This window comes from Neoarius graeffei, chromosome 28 (genome assembly GCF_027579695.1).
Source record: "Neoarius graeffei isolate fNeoGra1 chromosome 28, fNeoGra1.pri, whole genome shotgun sequence".
In the NCBI taxonomy this organism is placed as follows: Eukaryota; Metazoa; Chordata; class Actinopteri; order Siluriformes; family Ariidae; genus Neoarius; species Neoarius graeffei.
The window spans coordinates 50,084,093-50,105,241 of NC_083596.1; the positions used below are offsets into that span (position 1 = coordinate 50,084,093).

The 21,149-nt window shown below is 40.4% G+C and overlaps 1 protein-coding gene across 1 annotated transcript in view; it reads right to left on the reverse strand.

Annotated features, from left to right (window-relative positions):
- si:ch211-26b3.4 (connector enhancer of kinase suppressor of ras 2) overlaps positions 1-21,149 on the reverse strand; it is a 78,492-nt gene extending 57,343 nt beyond the window's left edge. The window contains exons 1-3 of the mRNA XM_060912927.1: positions 21,086-21,149; positions 10,413-10,576; positions 7,986-8,188 (exon numbers count right to left, since the gene is read on the reverse strand). Coding sequence (XP_060768910.1) covers positions 7,986-8,188; positions 10,413-10,576; positions 21,086-21,149 — 431 coding nt within the window. The remainder of the gene's footprint in view (positions 1-7,985; positions 8,189-10,412; positions 10,577-21,085) is intronic.

Below are 21,149 nucleotides of genomic sequence, written 5' to 3' on the forward strand. Positions count from 1 at the left end.
CTGTAACCGCTGCCTGTCTACAGTTGAAACGAGCTGTCAATCAAAGAAAATATCCAGCCGCTTTCACCAATCACCAGTCTCCTCGCGGAAACTGCCATGTCCCTCCCATGTGAGGCTCGGAGTCCGTGGGCAGGCATTTTCACAGTATTTGTCCAATAACCGTCTTGCATTTTGAGATTGAAAAGCGCAGAGCTCCCAAATGCCGTTGAAGTCCATTGAGGCTGGGAGTCCGTGAGACTCCGTGGGCGGGCGTTTTCGCAGTATTTGTCCAATAATTGTCTTGCATTTTGAGATTGACAAGCACATAGCTCCCAATCCACTGAGGCTGGGCTGCATCATGCTGTCACGAGGGGGAAAAACTCACGCACACATTCGGCGAGCTGGGGAAAGTTATAACAGAATGATTTCGCACTGTAGTTGGGTTGAGCACATATATTTCTATGATTCTGGATCTGAAATAGCAATGTTATAAGGTCGGCTATAACATAAGCCTAGCACAATTCATCCTACACGATGTTCGTCATTTTTAGAGGAGGCTGAGCCTCCCTCGTTGTCTTAGAGCAATCGCCCGTGCATGATACACTTCCACAAACATGTGTTGTGAAGATCAGATTTTGATAGATCCCTGTTCTTGAAATAAAACAGGGTGCCCACTCACACCTGATTGTCATCCCATTGATTGAAAACAGCTGACTCTAATTTCACCTTCAAATTAACTGCTAATCCTAGAGGTTCACATACTTTTGCCACTCACAGATATGTAATATTGGATCAATCAATAAATGACCAAGTATCATATTTTTGTCTCATTTGTTTAACTGGGTTCTCTTTATCTACTTTTAGGACTTGTGTGAAAATCTGATGTTGTTTTAGGTCATATTTATGCAGAAATATAGAAAATTCTAAAGGGTTCACAAACTTACAAGCACCACTGTAGATATCAATCAGCTGGATAGTACAGTGGTAATGCTCACTGACTACGACGCAGGAGATCGGGGTTCGAATCCCGGTCGGGGCAAAACATCATCCAGTAAGGGCCCTTAGGCAAGACCCCTCATGATATATCAGCCTTCACTCAGGAATGAGTGAAGACATAACTGATAGAGTCATACTGGCTCAGACATCGCCTGGGTCAACAAGGTCTGCATCAGTTGCTAGGGAACCAGGGCAAACTGACAAGACAGAAAATACGGATTTGCTGGAATGCTACTATACAAGCAATACATGCGAATGTACTTTGAAACACAACAACGATGAGCCAGGAGGCTCATCATCCCCACAACCAGGGTACCAAGCCTCAACACAAGATTGTGACCCAACTGGAAACCACCATGGACGATTAGAGGCCAAGATAAATGCAGCACAGAGAGAAGTTAGCCAGCTAGCTGAACTACAGAAAGGGAACATGGTGAATAAAAGGGCACCCAGGAAGTACAACTCACTCTCCATACCAGAGGCACTCGAAACTGCCAAACTGGCCACCCGGTTGAAGAGATACACCAAGGAGGGAGAATAAACAAGCTGTTCTCCACTGAACTCTCAGTGGCAGGGGAACAACAACTGGAACCCACCAAGAGCTGAGGTGGAAAAATACTGGAAAGATGTACTTTGGAAAGACATATGGGAAAGAAAGGCCACCAGAGGCCACCAGTAACACCAGAGGAGCCAAGCACCAGCTACTGGTCGATAGAACAGTCGCCCGAGACTGTAAGAAGAGACAGACCAACCTGTGCACTGCCTGGATTGACTACAAGAAAGCCTACGACTCAATGCCACACACATGGATACTGGAATGTCTGGAACTGTATAAGATCAACAGGAACCTAAGGACCTTCATCCAGAACTCAATGGAAATGTGGAAGACAACCCTAGAGGCCAACTCAAAACCCATTGCCCAAGTCAACATCAAGTGCGGCATATACTAAGGAGATGCACTATCACCACTGCTGTTCTGCATAGTCGGATCATCACGAAGAGCGGCTACGGGTACCGATTCCGTAGTGGGGCAACAATCAGCCACCTGCTCTACATGCTGTATGCCAGGAACGAGCGAGAAATAGACTTGCTGATCCACACCACCCGGATCTACAGCGATGACATAGGGATGTCATTCGGATTGGACAAGTGTGGCCGGATGGTCTCAAAGAGAAGCAAGATGATCCGGACTGAGGGGATTGACCTACCAGAGGGCAACATAGGTGATATCCAAGACAGCTACAAGTACCTTGGCATCCCACAGGCTAATGGAAACCATGAAGAGGCCACAAGGAAGTCAACCACAGCCAAATACCTCCAGAGAGTAAGGCAGGTCCTGAAAAGTCAGCTGAATGGTAAGAACAAGGTCCGAGCCATCAACATGTACGATGTACATGTACCAGTCATCAGATACCCCGCTGGTATCATAAGCTGGCCAAAGGAGGAGATAGAAGCCACAGATATCAAGACTAGAAAGCTCCTCACCATGCATGGAGGGTTCCACCCCAAGTCCAGCACCCAGAGACTATACACTAAGCGGAAAGAGGGAGGCCGAGGGCTAGTGAGCGTCAAGACCACGGTCCAGGATGAAACATCGAAAATCCGAGAATACATCAGAAAGATGGCCCCAAAGGATGAACTGCTAAGTGAATGTCTCAGGCATTAGAACCCTGATGAGAGCGTAAAGGAGGAGGAGGAACAGACAACCTGGAGGGACAAACCCCTACATGGCATGTACCACCGTCAGATAGAGGAAGTGGCTGATATCAAGAAATCCTACCAGTGGCTGGATAATGCAGGACTGACAAACAGCACAGAGGCACTAATCATGGCAGCACAAGAACAGGCCATAAGCACAAGAGCCATAGAGGCCAGGATCTACCAGAGTAGATCAGACCCAAGATGCAGACTGTGCAAAGAAGCCCCTGAAACAGTCCAGCACATAGTAGCAGGGTGTAAGATGCTAGCTGGATCAGCGTACATGGAGAGGCACAACCAAGTGGCTGGGATAGTATACAGGAACATCTGCAACCAGTATGGAATAGAAGTACCCAAGTCCCAATGGGCCATACCACAGAAGGTGGCTGAGAACAACAGGGCCAAGGTTCTGTGGGACTTCAGCTTCCAGACTGACAAACAGATCCTGGCTAACCAACCGGACATAGTGGTGGTGGACAAAGAGCAGAAGAGGGTGGTGGTGATAGATGTAGCGATCCCAGCTGACGCCAACATCAGGAAGAAGGAACATGAGAAACTTGAGAAGTATCAAGGGTTGAAAGAGCAGCTGGAACGGATGTGGAAGGTCAAGGGTTGCGTGGTCCCCGTGGTAGTGGGGGCACTTGGGGCAGTAACCCCCAAACTGGGAGAGTGGCTCCAGCAAATCCCAGGAACAACAACTGAAGCCTCAGTCCAGAAGAGCGCAGTACTAGGAACATCGAAGATACTGCGCAGAACCCTCAAACTCCCAGGCCTCTGGTAGAGGACCCGAGCTTGAGGACGACATGGATACCACCCCCCCGCTGGGGGTGAGAAGGAGATTTTTTTTTAATATATATATACACAGTATAAAGTAGAGTAAAAAGTCTCTGTCAGCCAACAACCAGTCTGTCCAAAAGGATCCAGAGGATACCACGGGTCCCAGCAGTGTAGATATAGATAACGTAGAATAGAAAAAATTCACTCTGACACCCAACTTTTGAACATTATTAAAAATTTATTCTCGACAAACGTTTCGGCCTTCGGCCTTCTTCATTGTCGTAAAAAACTAAAAAATTACATAGTGCTATGGGCTTGGTCTTATAAATACAAAGTTGTGAATTCTTTAAAATTTTAAATAAAAGACAAAGACAAAAATAAACTATTAATTACATAATTTAATAATTAAGTATTGTTAAAAAGAATGCAATTTTTAGATTTATACTCTTTTCGCTTGTTTAACCCATAAGGGGCTAAAGTAAACAATTGCGACATCCAGTACGCTTCCATATTTAGAAGCACGTTGTCTAAGCTATCTTGAGCAGCATTAACTATTGTTTCTATACAAATGAATTCAAAATCATTCAAATTATGGAGAGACTGATTAAAATGTTTGGCTACTTCGCATGTTTTTTTGTTGTTTTTCATACTAGATTTATGGTTACGAAAACGTACCTTAAACTCTGTCGTACAAGAGCCAACATATTGGAGATTACATTTACAGCAAGTTGCTAAATATATTGTATTGCGGGAAGTACAAGAAAGATGTTGGCGTATTTTGTATTTCTTTCCAGTTACGGAGCTGACAAAAAAATTTGACTCAGCGAAAAAGTTATTACATAAATCACATTTTTTGTTACACTTAAAGCAACCTTGTTCACGCTCTTGATTATTGACTTCCGTGTCACCACGCTTGAGTTTAGAAGGCGCCAAAATATCCTTAAGGTTTTTAGGCCTTCTAAAAGCCGAAATAATACTACCCTCCGGAAATACTTCTTGCATGAAAGTAGAGGAATGCAAAAAGCTGAGACTGTTCCGCAAAATTTCACCGATATCTGTAAATCAGATACCAATATCTGAGCAAATCAGTAGTATCCTTAACAAATGATGGTAGCCCTTGGGCAAGAGGCTTCAAGTGGAACTCGGTAAAGGCAGATAGTCTCTCTATAGCCGTGCCGCAGCACGAAGTAATAAGACACAGTGGGTTGTCCTTTATTTAAAATTTTAAAGAATTCACAATTTTGTATATATAAGACCAAGCCCATAGTACTTTGTAATTTTTTAGTTTTTTATGACACTGAAGAAGGCCGAAGGCCAAAACGTTTGTCGAGAAGACATTTTTAATAATGTTCAAAAAAGTTGGGTGTCAGAGTGAAATTTTTCTATTCTACATTATATATATATATATATATATATATATATATATATATATATATATATATATATATATACACACACAGTGGTGCTTGAAAGATTGTGAATCCTTTAGAATTTTCTATATTTCTGCATAAATATGACCTTAAACATCATCAGATCACAAGTCCTAAAAGTAGATAAAGAGAACCCAGTTAAACAAATGAGACAAAAATATTATACTTGGTCATTTATTGATTGAGGAAAATGATCCAATATTACATATCTGTGAGTGGCAAAAGTATGTGAACCTCTAGGATTAGCAGTTAATTTGAAGGTGAAATTAGAGTCAGCTGTTTCCAATCAATGGGATGACAATCAGGTGTGAGTGGGCACCCTGTTTTATTTAAAGAACAGGGATCTATCAAAGTCTGATCTTCACAACACACGTTTGTGAAAGTGTATCATGGCATGAACAAAGGAGATCTCTGAAGACCTCAGAAAAAGCGCTGTTGATGCTCATGAGGCTGGAAAAGGTTACAGAACCATCTCTAAAGAGTTTGGACTCCACCAATCCATGGTCAGACAGATTGTGTACAAATGGAGGAAATTCAAGACCATTGTTACCCTCCCCAGGAGTGGTCGACCAACAAAGATCACTCCAAGAGCAAGGCGTGTAATAGTCGGCGAGGTCACAAAGGACCCCAGGGTAACTTCTAAGCAACTGAAGGCCTCTCTCACATTGACTAATGTTAATGTTCATGAGTCCACCATCAGGAGAACACTGAACAACAATGGTGTGCATGGCAGGGTTGCAAGAAGAAAACCACTGCTCTCCAAAAAGAACATTGCTGCTCATCTGCAGTTTGCTAAAGATCACATGGACAAGCCAGAAGGCTATTGGAAAAATGTTTTGTGGATGGATGAGACCAAAATAGAACTTTTTGGTTTAAATGAGAAGAAAGGAGAACACTGCATTCCAGCATAAGAACTTTATCCCATCTGTGAAACATGGTGGTGGTAGTACCATGGTTTGGGCTTGTTTTGCTGAAGGACCTGAAGCGAGCAGTTCATGTGAGGAAACCCACCAACATCCCAGAGTTGAAGCTGTTCTGTACGGAGGAACGGGCTAAAATTCCTCCAAGCCGGTGTGCAGGACTGATCAACAGTTACCGGAAACGTTTAGTTGCAGTTATTGCTGCACAAGGGGGTCACACCAGATACTGAAAGCAAAGGTTCACATACTTTTGCCACTCACAGATATGTAATATTGGATCATTTTCCTCAATAAGTAAATGACCAAGTATAATATTTTTGTCTCATTTGTTTAACTGGGTTCTCTTTATCTACTTTTAGGACTTGTGTGAAAATCTGATGTTTTAGGTCATATTTATGCAGAAATATAGAAAATTCTAAGGGTTCACAAACTTTCAAGCACCACTGTGTGTGTGTGTGTGTGTGTGTGTGTGTGTGTGTGTGTGTGTGTGTGTGTGTGTGTGTATAAAACATAGACACGAGTGTTTTATTGGGAAAAACGCCACTCATATTTTTCTTCTGAGCTCCATCCGGGACATGGAGAACCAAAACTGTGACATAAATCTCTATACGTCACTCATGAGGAAATCAATGAATTGTTTTGATAATTTTGGGACTTTTTGTTGGTGAATGAGTCAATATAATAAAAAGAAAATCATACCTTGGCTTGAAGATATGAAGTTTATCTTCTCGTGTTGAAAAACTCGCATTTTGCATACAAAGCACATCACAGATCTGAGTGACATATTTCTCGATATTTCACTCCGATGACGTCACTCCCAGCATTTTCCCACTTACTAGACGTGCGTTGTCAAAATGGTGAACCGATTCAATATTAAAATTCTTTTGATTAACTTGCATATTTTTTGGTGGATGTGTCCATATAATATAAAGAACATTACATGGTGGTGCAAAGATATGAAGTTTATCTTCTTGTGTTGAAAATATTTTCATTTGTTCACTTCGCTCACTGATGATATAACCATTCACCACTCGAAGATAAAACTTCGTATCTTCATGAAACTGTGTAATATCCTCTATATATAATATTCCGTATCTTTAAAAGCTAAAAGTCAGGATCTTGTACGTTTATTGTTCACAGTGACTCAAAGAATCTGATCAAAGAACTTAGTTATCTCGGGATCAGGCAACACAATATTTTGTCTTTCACGATGGTCACCATGTCAGATTAGACAATCATAGAACCTGAAACTCTTGCCATGTCTTGGTCGAAAGACTGGAAATACTACAAGTTTGACCCCAACTAATATTCATTTACATCCTTGTGTGCCGTTTGGGAGGAGGGTCAAGAAATTGTCAGTCATGGCGATGTAAATGCAACTCATTTGCATTAGATTTTATCTTACAAACACTGTCTTGGTATTTCAGCATGCTCACATACTATAGAAGTAAAGTGTATTACAAGTACATGGACAGTACTAGTTGGAGACCACCTGCTAATTCTCACGGTACTGAAACAGCATATGAACTGATACAGATTCCACACACAGTTTTGCTTATGGTCAGGCACAAAAAGGCTGAATAAACAGGGAAAAAGTCACTTTAGTGTCTGTGGATTGGGGTAAAATGAGAGATGACATCAGCTGATGGCAAATTCCAAGACCTGACATCACTGCTACCAAATTTAGCCCCACCCTAACAGTAATAATTAGCTGACAGTAATAAGCGGACAGAGACTGTAAGTTAAATCAAAGTGTCATTTAGATTTTCAAACATAATTCTCTTCAGAAAAATAAAACAAATACATTGATTCGGGAACTTTCTTCAAACTAAAAGTAATGTAGCACATTTCAAAGGCTTAAATATATATTTTATAGATGTATCTGTATGTTGGCTGTCAATAAAAGACAGCTATATAGATACACACTTCTATCTTGGTAATATTGAAGACACTCTGTCTTGTTCAGCTCGACTGGATTTAATTGAATTTATTCCATTTCAGTTAATTCAGTTCAAGTGAGTTCCATTTAATTCTGAGTGAACTGCATTAAACTACAGCCATGGAGAAAAAGATTAGCTGATTAGAAACGATTCACAAACAGGTCAATACGAGATGAGATGATGGGGTGGAGTTTGGTTGGGGAGGGGTTGGGGGGCAAATTCAAGGTCATGTCAGGTCGTCTCACCTGTCCAGCCAGGCCAGCAGGTTCTTGGCAGCTCCAATCAGATCCACCACGCTCGTGAGGAAGTCATTAGGCAGCCGGCGACACACCCGGCCATCGTAGTGACCGCCACGTCGCCGGCCCGTGATGAAATTCTGCAGGTTTTTAGCTGAAGCGTTGAGCTTATGGGAGAGAGAGCGCAGGTTCTCTGTCTCCAGACCATAGTTCTGCAATCAGAGTTCTCTTTTGTTAATACTTCATTAAAAACACACTTTTTGTGATTGTAGTGTGATATATACAATAATGTTTATACACTGAAAACATAATTAATGGATCAACATATTTAAACTCAAGGCAGAATTTCTACTTCAGTAAAATATCTAAGTTCAACAAAAAGTAAAATTGATCAAATCAATCACATCAGGTTTATGTTAAACTCGATAAATTGAAATGTCTACAATTGCAGACTATTATTAACTGACTGTAGTAACATGGATATGACTCACTTTTTAGGGTGAAGGCTTTGACTTTTAGCATGATATAATTTCCATCCATCATGAATTTAGTCAGTTAACAAGCACAAAAATGTCTGTACTTTGTTGGATTTGACCAGTTTGGTGTGCAAGTTCAATATAATATTTACAAAAATTGGCTGAAAAATATTTTTTGTAGTTCTGTGTCATTTTGTATTGCTCGTCTATTTTGGATGTTATTCCTTTTTCAAAGACACTAATTTGGGCTGTCAAGACAAATTTCACTGTTGTGAAGAAAAAAAAATCTATATTCTCACGCTACCATCACCATGTTTCTAAATTTTACTCACTTAAATTGAGTCTATCAACTTTTTATATTTTGTGTTCCTTGTTTTTGGAAAAAGGTTGTGAATTAATGTGTTATTTATGACATTTCGTTCAGAAATATATACATTTTTAGAACAAATATGGCCTAAAAGTAATGTAAAATAAACTCTGAAAAATTCTGAAACTCCGAAAAACTACGGAAAATTCTGAAATTATATCGCCAAAATATTCAAACTACGGAAAATTCTGAAATTATATCGCCAAAATATTCATTTTTTTTATCATGTTCTTATTTTTTTTAAGAGTTTGTTTCTGAAATTATATCTGTATTATTATAAATGTTATCACAGTTTTACATTGAATTGCTGGCGAAAAATATTTCTTGTCCTGTACTCTGTTTACTAATTATTATCCTTTATATAATAAATCCATTTGAGATATTGTGTGTTGTAGGAGATTTGAATGATAAACAAACAAACAAACAAACAAATGAGCGAACTTGATATGAAGTCAGCGACAAGAAAAAAATGACTGTGGGTAAAACTAGAGTCAGAAATGTTTGTATTTGCAATAAAGCTATTTTGACTTTTGATGTTACAACATTACAGAAGAAGAAACCTTTATTCATCACATGCACACTTCAAGCACAGTGAAATTCATCCTCTGCATTTAACCCATCTGAAGCAGTGAACACACACGCACACTCAGAGCGGTGGGCAGCCACACCAGAGCGCCCGGGGAGCAGTCAGGGGTTCGGTACCTCGCTCAAGGGCACCTCAGCCCAAGGCCGCCCCACGTCAACTTAACTGCATGTCTTTGGACTGTGGGGGAAACCGGAGCACCCGGAGGAAACCCACGCAGACACAAGGAGAACATGCAAACTCCACACAGAAAGGCCCTCGCCAGCCGCTGGGTTCAAACCTGGAACCTTCTTGCTGTGAGGCGACAGCGCTAACCACTACACCACCGTGCCGCCCTTACAGGCTCGTGAATATCGACTCAATCATTAACTAATTAAAATATTTTAACTTTTACAAGAATTTGAGAGCCCTGAGGTTCAAACACTTTTGACTTTCCTGTGTGTGTGTGTGTGTGTGTGTTTTGGTTGCAGGTTAAGAACCATGCTGTTCACAATGTTGTAGTTGTCATGGCAATGCCGGGCTGTGTCTCTCACAAATAGCATCATCTTCTATTTTCATTCAATCTCATTTTCTCTATCCTGAATCTACACTGTGTGGTTGGTGGAGTTTTTTGGAATCAGTAAGAATTTGTAAAACACACACACACACACACACACACACACACACACACACACACACACACACACACACACACTTTGCTCTGTGTTTGGCTTGTGTTCTTCCTGCTGGGTGCTAATCATACAGTGAGAAGTAGAGTGATTACTCTCAGCTGTGTCATTAATGCAGAGTAAACACATCATTAGCACTCTAACACACACACACACACACACACACACACACTCTCTGATACAAACTTATTCACAGGCTCATTCACACCAACATACATGAACAATATAGACAATATACATAAACAATATATAGTGCTCTATTGATTTTTGCTGAATTTCATTATTAATTTTATTTCAGTGGTGTGTGTGTGTGTGTGCGCGTGCATGTGTGTTGGGCTTCACCAGAGCACAGAGCAGGTCCACTGCTTCGAGGATGAGCTCCTGATGGCCGATGCGCGTGACTCCGAGCTCCTCGAGCTCCTGATGGGTGATGTGCAGCAGCTGCTCACCAGAAATCCTCTCTCTCTCAAACACACGCACATACTGCAGCAAACAGTCATCCAGTCCTGAGAGAGAGAGAGACAGAGACTTTACATCTTCACAAGTCAATCCCTATTAAGCATTATGAGCCAAATATGATTACAGTAACTGAGTTAGAATGAAATAAACAATGGTAAGTAAAAGGACCTCCTCTGACAAACAGTGTAGCTATGATCAGAGAGAATTCACTGTCACACTGCTCTGTGCCAGGTTCTGTGCCTTCTTCACTGCTCCTGATCACGCCTCTGATCAGAGAGGAACATACAGAATGACAGACCAACGGAAATATACAACAGCTTAGAATCACAGATACAAAACTACACGCCCACAAAACCAGAACAACTTTATTTCCTCTCCAGTTTGGTCATTTAGCAGCCAGCTCTGCTCCATCATACACCAGCGACCAACCACGGAGAGTGAAGGCAAACACATTACTCCTTCTGAGACACAAATGAGAGACACGTGACACCAACCTACAGCACTGCAGCTTAACATGCTCTCAGGAAAACACAACCTGCCCTCTATGAGCTCACGGTCAATGACGGTCCGCTAGTCTCACTGTGATTGACAGGAGGATCTCCAGGTGATAAGGTGAACGCTTTTCTGTTCTGCCACTCAGAGGTCCTGAGAACAACATTTTAGAAATATAAAAGGATCTCTAGAACTATGGAACTATAAAACGGCTCAGGAGCACAGAAGAACATGGTGAACTCTTGAACTATAAAAGGAACATGCAGAATTACAAATGAGTAAGAAGAACATACCGAACTACAGAACTCTAGAACTTGCAGAATTACAAAACTAAGAAATTATAAGAACATGCAGAATTATGTAACTATATAACTCTAAAAATATAGGAATCTAAAGAACCTGCAGAACTCTAGAACTATAAGAAGGGCCTACAGAACTCTAGCACTATAAGAAGGACCCACAGAACTCCAGAACTATAAGAAGGACTCACTGAAGTCCAGCCCTGTAAGAAGGACCTGCACAATTCTAGCACTATAAGAAGGACCTACAAAACTCTAGCACTATAAGAAAGACCTACAGAACTCTAGCCCTATAAGAAGGACCTGCAAAACTCTAGCACTATAAAAAGAACGCACAGAACTCTAGAACTATAAGAAGGACCTACAGAACTCTAGAACTATAAGAAGGACCTGCACAACTCTAGAACTATAAGAAGGACCCACAGAACTCTAGAACTATAAGAAGGACCCACAGAACTCTAGAACTATAAGAAGGACCTACAGAACTCTAGAACTATAAGAAGGACCTACAGAACTCTAGAACTATAAGAAGGACCCACAGAACTCTAGAACTATAAGAAGGACCTACAAAACTCTAGAACTATAAGAAGGACCTACAGAACTCTAGAACTATAAGAAGGACCTACCGAACTCGAGAACTATAAAAAGGACCTACAGGACTCTAGAAGTATTAGAAGGATCTGCAGAACTCTAGCCCTATAAGAAGGACCTGCAGAACTCTAGAACTATAAAAAGGACCTACAAAACTCTAGCACTATAAGAAGGACCTACAGAACTCTAGCACTATAAGAAGGACCTACAGAACTCTAGCACTATAAGAAGGACCCACAGAACTCCCAAACTATAAGAAGGACTCACTGAACTCTAGCCCTATAAGAAGGACCTGCGCAATTCTACCACTATAAGAAGGACCTACACATCTCTAGATCTATAAGAAGAACCCACAGAACTTAGCAGTATAAGAAGGATCTACACAACTCTAGCACTATAAGAAGGACCTACAGAATGTCAGATGTCACCACATGGTGGTGACATGCCGTACAAACGTCACCACATGGTGGTGACATTTAATAACAAGCAGAGTGCTGCTGCAGTCATCACCACCGTTTATGGGAAGCCGGTGAAGATCCTTGAGGAGTACAAGTACTTGGGCACAATATTTGATAATAAACTCAGATTTGCCTCCAGCACAGAGGAGATCCTCAGAAAGTGCCAGCAGCGACAGTACCTCCTGAGGAAACTTAAGTCCTTTGGGGTCAGCAAGGACATTCTTACTACTTTCTACTACTCCTTCATTGAGAGTATAATGACGTTTTCCAGAACCTGCTGGTTCCACTCCCTTAGCCTTCAGAACAAAAACCGCCTGCAGAGCACAGTCAAGGTGTGCTCTAAAATTATTGGACTCCCCCTCAGGTCACTCTCACCTATCTGTGAGCAGCAGATAGTAAACTCAGTGGGCAGGATTCTTCAGGACCCTTCACATGTCCTGTTCCCTACATTTGAGTGGCTCCCCTCAGGACGCCAGCTCCGTTGTCCAAGCTGCCGAACATGGAGGAGAAGAGCAACCTTTGTCCCCAGAGCGGTTCAGCTCTTCAACTCTCTGCCATCCTTGTCCCTCTACTCACCCCACCAGCCCCTTCCCCCTTCTTCACATGCACTCTAACCTGTCTGGTGCACTAATCACCCCCTCTATACACACACCACTTTCAACATAGACTCTGCTGCTATTGATCCTTCTACCTCATAAGCAAATTGCACCACACTATTTTTGTATATACTGTTTTTTTATCATCATATTTATACATTTTGTACTACTGTACAGTTATTTATCCACATACTGCCACCTTGCATACTGTCATAATTTTTATGTTTCATATTTGTTTTGTTTTTTTATTATGTGTTTAACTGTACTTCTCTGTGTGCCTTTAAATTGCCCCAGGGTACAAGTAAAATGTTTTGAATTGAATTGAATTGAATTGAATTGAATTGAATTGAATTGAATTGAATTGAATTGAATTGAATTGAATAACTCTGGCACTATAAGAAGGACCTACACAACTCGAGCACTATAAGAAGGACCTATAGAACTGTAGCACTATAAGAAGGACCTACACAACTCAAGCACTATAAGAAGGACCTACAGACCTCGAGAATGATAAGAAGGACCTACAGAACTCTGGCCCTATAAGAAGGACCTATAGAACTCTAGAACTATTGGAATGACCTACAGAACTTTAGCACTGTTTGAACAACCTACAGAACTCTAGAACTATAAGAATGATCCACAGCACTCTAGAACTATTGGAAGGACCTACAGAACTCTAGCCCTATAAGAAGGACTTACAGAACTCTAGGACTATTAGAAGGACCTACAGAACTCTATAGCTATTGGAACAACCTACAGAACTCTAGAACTATTGGAAGGACCTACAAAACTCTACACTGTAAAAAATGACTGTGAAATTTACAGTAAAACTATGTGAAATGCATACAGAACAGCACTGTAAACCCCGAAACATATATTTGTTGTTCAAATCACTGTTAAATTTTTTAAACCAGTAAACAGAATGTTTTTGTTATATTTACAACATCAATATGTGATTTAAAGCAAATTTATTTGTTAAAGCTACAAGTACTGGTAACAAAAACAGAGAAATACTGTAACACTCATAACAGAAAACTTGTGTCAATTTGACATGCACTTACTGCAGAATGAAGGGTTTTTCTTAGTAAAAGTACATAGCCTTCTGGGCTATGCATATAAATTCATTGCTTATGCCAGCCTGCATGAAACTAGAAACACTATTCAGTTCCAAATCCCAACCATTTCTAACTGAATTCTAACGATTTCTAACAACATTTAGGCAAAGTTATTAAAATGTAAACAACCACCCAACAGTGTTATTAACTGCAGCAAGTGCAGTGTTTTAGTGTGATTTCAGCCGTGATTTCATTCACTGTAAATCACTTTACATGTTCACCAGTAAAGTGATCTACTGGGGTGCTGTATTTTTTACAGGGATTTTCTGGTCACCCCAGCTGCCAGGGTTTTCCTGTTAAAATGACAGATTTTTTTTTTACAATGTAGAACTATAGACCCCTTCGCATGTTTGTAAACAAACCGACCATTGCCAGGATGTGCGCGCAGCCTGGACTCAGAAACAATGGCGCTGCCCATAGACCGGCATTATGAGCTGTCAGATTATGCAAAACAATTGTCGTTACAAGATTGAGAATGCTACATAAATAAGTTAACTCTAACAAGTGGACATCGCCTACCGGATCCGTATTTAATTAAAGAGTGGACGGACGATGTTAGTAAGTTTTCCTCTGATACCTGAAGGCAGTCATACTATTTACAAAAAATGTCAAACTCAAAAAAAAAAAAAAACTATTTACAAAAGTAGCCTGCCATCAACATTCTGGTTACAGCGAGACTACAACTTGATTAACAATGGGACATTCATATTCATTTTGTTTTAATCAAATCATGCCAGTGATGTGATGGCAATGTGGCTTTAGCTACAACAGCAAATACCAACACTAAACAGCAATTTGCAGGAGGTAATGGCATGAAAGGAATGATAGTGTAAAGAGTGCAGCTAAGAGAAATCAGAGCTGCGTAAAAAGCGAGAGGCAGAGAGCAGAAATGAAACTGAATGGGGCGGGAGCTAGGTTAGAGCAGTCAACGTAAGTTGGCATTTAGAGTGAGGGCACACAATTTTACCTTTCCATCCTTGCTTTAAAATTGTGATTTTCGGCATACACAAATAATGATGGCACAAAATCTGGACTGCTTGAGTCAAGCGAGACCTCTCCTACAAACAAAATTGCATGCAAAGCTAAGTTAACATGCTAACAATATTCATTACATTGTGTAACTATGACCCAGCTAATCAGACAAACGTTACCAAAGTATTTTGCTACATCAATAAACGAAGACTAGAAAGAATAAAAAAGAGAGATTTAATAAATAGCCTGATCTTACCTGTGATGAAGTGGGCGCTGCAAACCCGCACATAGTGCTTTCATCCCAGTCTACACATTTGATGGCTTGTAGCCATAGACATCGGCAATTTTTTTGGAATAGGTGAGATCCTGCTGGAATTCTGTACATTTTAACCCCATCACTGCTATGATTCTGACACCCGACAACACAACAACTAGGCATTTCTTCCAAATATTTCTTCTCGTCTCTACCGTCGCTGAGTCTTTTTTGAGTCCAGGCTGCGCGCGCAATTTCCTCTTACGTATGAATGACGTTTACTGCGAAGGGGTCTATAAGAAAGACTGACAGAACTCTAGCACTATAAGAAGGACCTACAGAGCTCTAGAACTATAATAAGGACCTCCAGAACTCTAGAACTATAAGAAGGACCTACAGAACTCTGGCCCTATAAGAAGCACCTACAGAACTCTTGAACTATTGGAATGACCTACAGAACTTAAGCACTGTTTGAACAACCTACAGAACTCTGGTCCTATAAGAAGGATCCACAGAACTCTAGAACTATTGGAAGGACCTACAGAACTCTAGCCCTATAAGAAGGACCTACAGAACTCTAGGACTATTAGAAGGACCTATAGAACTCTATACTATTGGAACAACCTACAGAATTCTAGAACTATTAGAAGGACTTACAGAACTCTAGAACTATAAGAAGGACCTACAGAACTCTAGGACTATTAGAAGGACCTATAGAACTCTATACTATTGGAACAACCTACAGAATTCTAGAACTATTAGAAGGACTTACAGAACTCTAGAACTATAAGAAAGACCAACAGAACTCTAGCACTATAAGAAGGCCCTACAGAACTCTTAGACTATTAGAAGGAACTACAGAACTGCAGATCTATAAGAAGGACCTGATGACTGACAGAACTCCAGATCTGTAGAACTATAAAAAAAAGAACTAAAGATCTAGAGAACAATTAATCTGTAGAACAACTGCTCAGGATCATATACAGAACTACGATAGTAAGGAACTACAGAACAATAGCCTCGAATCACAGAAGAACACATACAATGCATTACAGGATCAATAAAAATTCACATGCAACACAGTGAATCCAAGAGACTATAAATTGATAAACAAGTCAGGTGTAATGCACAATAGATGAGATCAATTAGCTACCATAGCAACATGGTAAAATGAACAGGAAACAATGCCCATATAAGTAAGGTGTGGGTTAAGACAGTATATGAAATAAATTGGGTCAGTCAGGACAGAATCTAAGGAGACGTGACAGCATGCATGGTGTCCAGCCTTTATGGAAATGGAGGAAGAAAGCATGCAGATATTGGTCAAGAGAAGAGACTGGATTTTTTTAAAGGGAAAAAGAGTAAGAAAAGGGAATAGTTCAACATGAGCTTTTCCATTTTCCAAAATACAGCAGGTAATACATCGATATAAAAGCAGCTCGGTTTTAAGCATGAATCTGTATGTCCCTATGTCTGTGTGTGTGTGTGTCCTTCATTTTAATAGGCTCTTATGTTCATGACTCAGCCATCATACCTCCCTGGCAACAATTTCTTGGAGGTAAGCCTCATGCTAAAAGAAAAAAAAATAACCACACACACACACACACAAACAGCTCTGGACAAGAACTAAGGGCTTACACTGTTAGCTAAACTTGTGCTAAGGTTTCAGGTTTAGGAATTTATAATCAAGTAAACTCACACTCAGGATTAAGGATTTCGGATTGACATAAAGAACTGAGCACTAAGGAATAACATTAAAGTCTAATGCCCTACACTATGGAGTAAATACTCATATACTGCTTTCAGGATTTACGTTGTGGACTACAGACGCTCCACACACCACACTCCCAGGATTTACACTTATATCGAGAGACAAATATTAATTACTCCAGAAGAAAGACTTACACTCTGGACTAAGGACTTAACACTTACTCTAATTACAAAACACTGACACAAAGGATTAAAGATGACACTAAGTAATTAATACTTAAACGAAGTACGAAAGACTTACACAAAGGACTCAAGTTCTGACACTAAGGACGAAAGTATTACACTACAGATGAAAGACTGACATGAAGGACTTAATATTTACACTAAGAACTAAAGATTTACACTAAGGACTCCAGTCTTACAGTAAGGACTAAAGTCTTCCACTAAGGACTAAAGATTTACAGTAAGGACTAAAGTCTGACAGTAAGGACTAAAGTTTTAGACTAAGGACTAAAGATTTACAGTAAGGAATCCAGTCTTACAGTAAGGACTAAAGTCTTCCACTCAGGACTAAAGATTTACACTCAGGACTCCAGTCTTACAGTAGGGACTCCAGTCTTACAGTAAGGACTAAAGATTTGCATGAAGGACTCCAGTCTTACAGTAAGGAGTAAAGTCTTACAGCAAGGACTAAAGTCTTACACTAAGGACAAAAGATTTACAGTAAGGACTCCAGTCTTACAGTAAGGACTAAAGTGTTACACTCAGGACTAAAGATTTACACTAAGAACTCCAGTCTTACAGTAGGGGCTCCAGTCTTACAGCAAGGACTAAAATCTTGCACTAAGGACTAAAGATATACAGTAAGGACTCCAGTCTTACAGTAAGGACTATAGTCTTACAATCAGGACTAAAGATTTACACTAAGGACTCCAGTCTTACAGTAGGGACTCCAGCCTTACAGTAGGGACTAAAGTCTTACACTAAGGACTAAAGATTTACATGAAGTACTCAAGATTTACATGAAGGACTCCAGTCTTACAGTAAGGACAAAAGTCTTACACTAAGGACTAAAGATTTACAGTAAGGACTCCAGTCTTACAGCAAATAGTAAAGATTTACAGTCAGGACTAAAGAGTTACACAAAGGACTAAAGATTTACATGAAGGACTAAAGTTTTACAGTAAGGACTAAAGACTTACACTAAGGGCTAAAGACTTACACTAAGCACTAAAATCTTACACTAAGGACTAAAAGTTGACACTCAGGACAAAAATCTTACACTCAGGACTAAAGATTTACATGAAGGACTTAATACTTACATAAAGACCAATACTAAGGACTAAAGTTGTACACTAAGGACTCAAGATTTACAGTAAGGACTAAAGTTTTACACTAAGGACTAAAGATTTACAGTAAGGACTAAAGTCTTACAGTCAGGACTAAAGTTTTACACTAAGGACTAAAGATTTACAGTAAGGACTCCATTCTTACAGTAAGGACTAAAGATTTACACAAAGGACTAAAGTCTTACAGTAAGGACTAAAGATTGACACTGAGGATGAAAATCTTGCACTCAAGCCTAAGACTTACATTAAGGAATAAAGACCAATACTAAGGACTAAAGTCTAATACTAAGGAGTTAATATTCACACGACGGACTAAAGTCTTCCATGAAGGACCAAATGCTTAAACTAAGCAAGTCTCCTCCTCCTGGGAAATCTCTATAGTGAATGAGTTTATGGAATGCAACACATTCCATTTTAATCACCTGGGAATTATACAGAATGTTCTGAGCTGAGTGAGTGTGTTAGTGTGGGAAAACCCCGAACACCACCTCTCAGACTGATCTCAGATCAGATCAAAGAAACGTGTAGCAGAAGCCTCACACTGAGAGACTGAGAGATGAGTCAGAGAGAGGAAACCCCTCAGAACACACACACACACACACACACACACACACACACACACACACACACACACACACACACACACACACAATTTCAAACATAAATTCATATTCAGCTCATGTACACACTTTCTTCTCGCCAGTCAAATCTAAAAGGCAAATGTACTGCAAACGGTTTGTACGACATAAATCAAAATCTCTTTCAGCTCATCTCTCATACAGGAAAACCCATGCCTGCTCCTGACGATGCAACTCTCTGCACAGGTTAAACTCGAGTTCAGTCAAAAAAAAAAAAAGTAAACGAACGTAGAACTTCCTCGTACTGCATATTTAGCGTATTTCGTTTTGTGCTGGGGCTCTGAGCTGAATGTCAATCTCACCCAAAATAATTCAACAAAGAACCTAAAATTTATTTGAAGATAAATGTTAAAAACTGTAAAATCTCTGCAGTAGGCAATATTTACGCATTTTTATTTCAAATTGGAATTATTATATTTTTAAATATTGCGTATCATAATAAAATCAAATATTGTTCTATTAACACTGTATTAAACATTAACAACAGTGTAATAGATGATGCTGTTTATGTCAGTTTAAAGTGGTTTTAAGTTGAAAAATTCACATTGGTCACATTTGCAATCAAAGTTACAGAAATTAAATGGGAAAAAGTAATAAACTGTCAGTTACAGATTTAACATTTTGCTGAAATTTCATTAAATGTTAGAGAACTCTGAACAAAATTAACAAGGCAAAGATGAAGAACACAAAATTAACCCAAGAGCGATTTCAGGACAAAGTATTTGATCTTGCATACACCACAGGGCTAAGCAGCAGTTTTTTCAGCAAGGGGTGGAGTTAATTTCAGGGCCAGAAAATGAAAACAGACCCCAGAAATAATAAAAAAAAAGATATAATAAATGGCATAAATGCTCCAGCTAACCATTTGTTGTTGGTGGTGGTTTGTAAATGATTATCAAAATGATATAACTGTTCCAGATTGAATAATGTTCAGAAATTCCAAAATGCACGTTATATTGTGCATCTTTTGTCGCTTTTTGGTTGAAAGATGCATGGAGTGCAGGTTTAAGTCTTTTTTTCACGTTAATGATGGTCCAGCTGTGGAACATTTTAAACATTCACATTACCATGCAAAAGATGCACCACCTCAAAGACAGGGAACCGTACCCTTAAAAAAAAAAAGACTTTTTCTGAGAGTGTATTGTGTTGTGTCAGTCTACCATGATTTCTAATCACGTCTGTTTGCACGTGAGTGTGTCACGCCACCAATGGAATGATGACACATCAAAACCATCAAACGGCATCGGTCACGCAGAACGAGCTTCATGCACCGGGATTTTGGGGCGCTGAGATTCACCCGAATGTTATTACATTAATGTCTCTGGAAGATGGCGAGAAGTGGAGCGAGCGTTATGACATGGTTATAACGCTGATGTCATGCGCAAAGACCGAATGGACGACGAGGACCGGACAGGTGTGTTATGGGGTGGGGGTGGGGGGATGTTCGGGAACGACGGAGGGGTGTGTGTGTGGGGGGGGGGGGGGGGGGGGGAGGCTCCTTTGCTCCCTCTGGCTCTCTCAGATCCCCGCCGTCTGTAAGCGGCGTCTTTGGACACCCTGTTCTGCAGCAGAACGAGGCACGTGCGGTGCGCCGCTGTCCGTGGTGCTGCTGCTGCTGCAACGATTCGTGCGCGAGCAAGAAGCGGGATGGTTGAGTTTTGGGGTTTTTCGTGGCAGCATTTTTTTAAACAGCCAGAATAGGAATTTCAGACCCCTTGCCTACTACTTAGGGCCCTTGAAAATATTTGTGTGTGTGTGTGTGTGTGTGTGTGTGTGTGTGTGTGTGTGTGTCCCCAAAACAGGAATGCGTACTCCGTTGCATGAAGTCATCTTAAAACCGAAGCACCAATGAGGTCACTATTTTGCACACACACGCGCGCGCGCGCGCGCGCGCTTCAGCTACCTCCTCGTTGATAAGATCACGCACCCCCCCCTCCCCCCCGACTGTGCCTCGTGCCTAAGCACGAAAATTTTTTTTTTAAAAAATATATATATATCACTACCATTTATTCCTCTCGCGCGTCCATCGTCCCTCTATTTTTCTTGTCTCTGGGTTGTTGTTTTTTTTTTTTTTTTTTTTTACCTCTCATCCACTGGAGCACCTGCTTCGGGCTCCATTTGCTGATGGGGTCCATCACGAGAGCCAT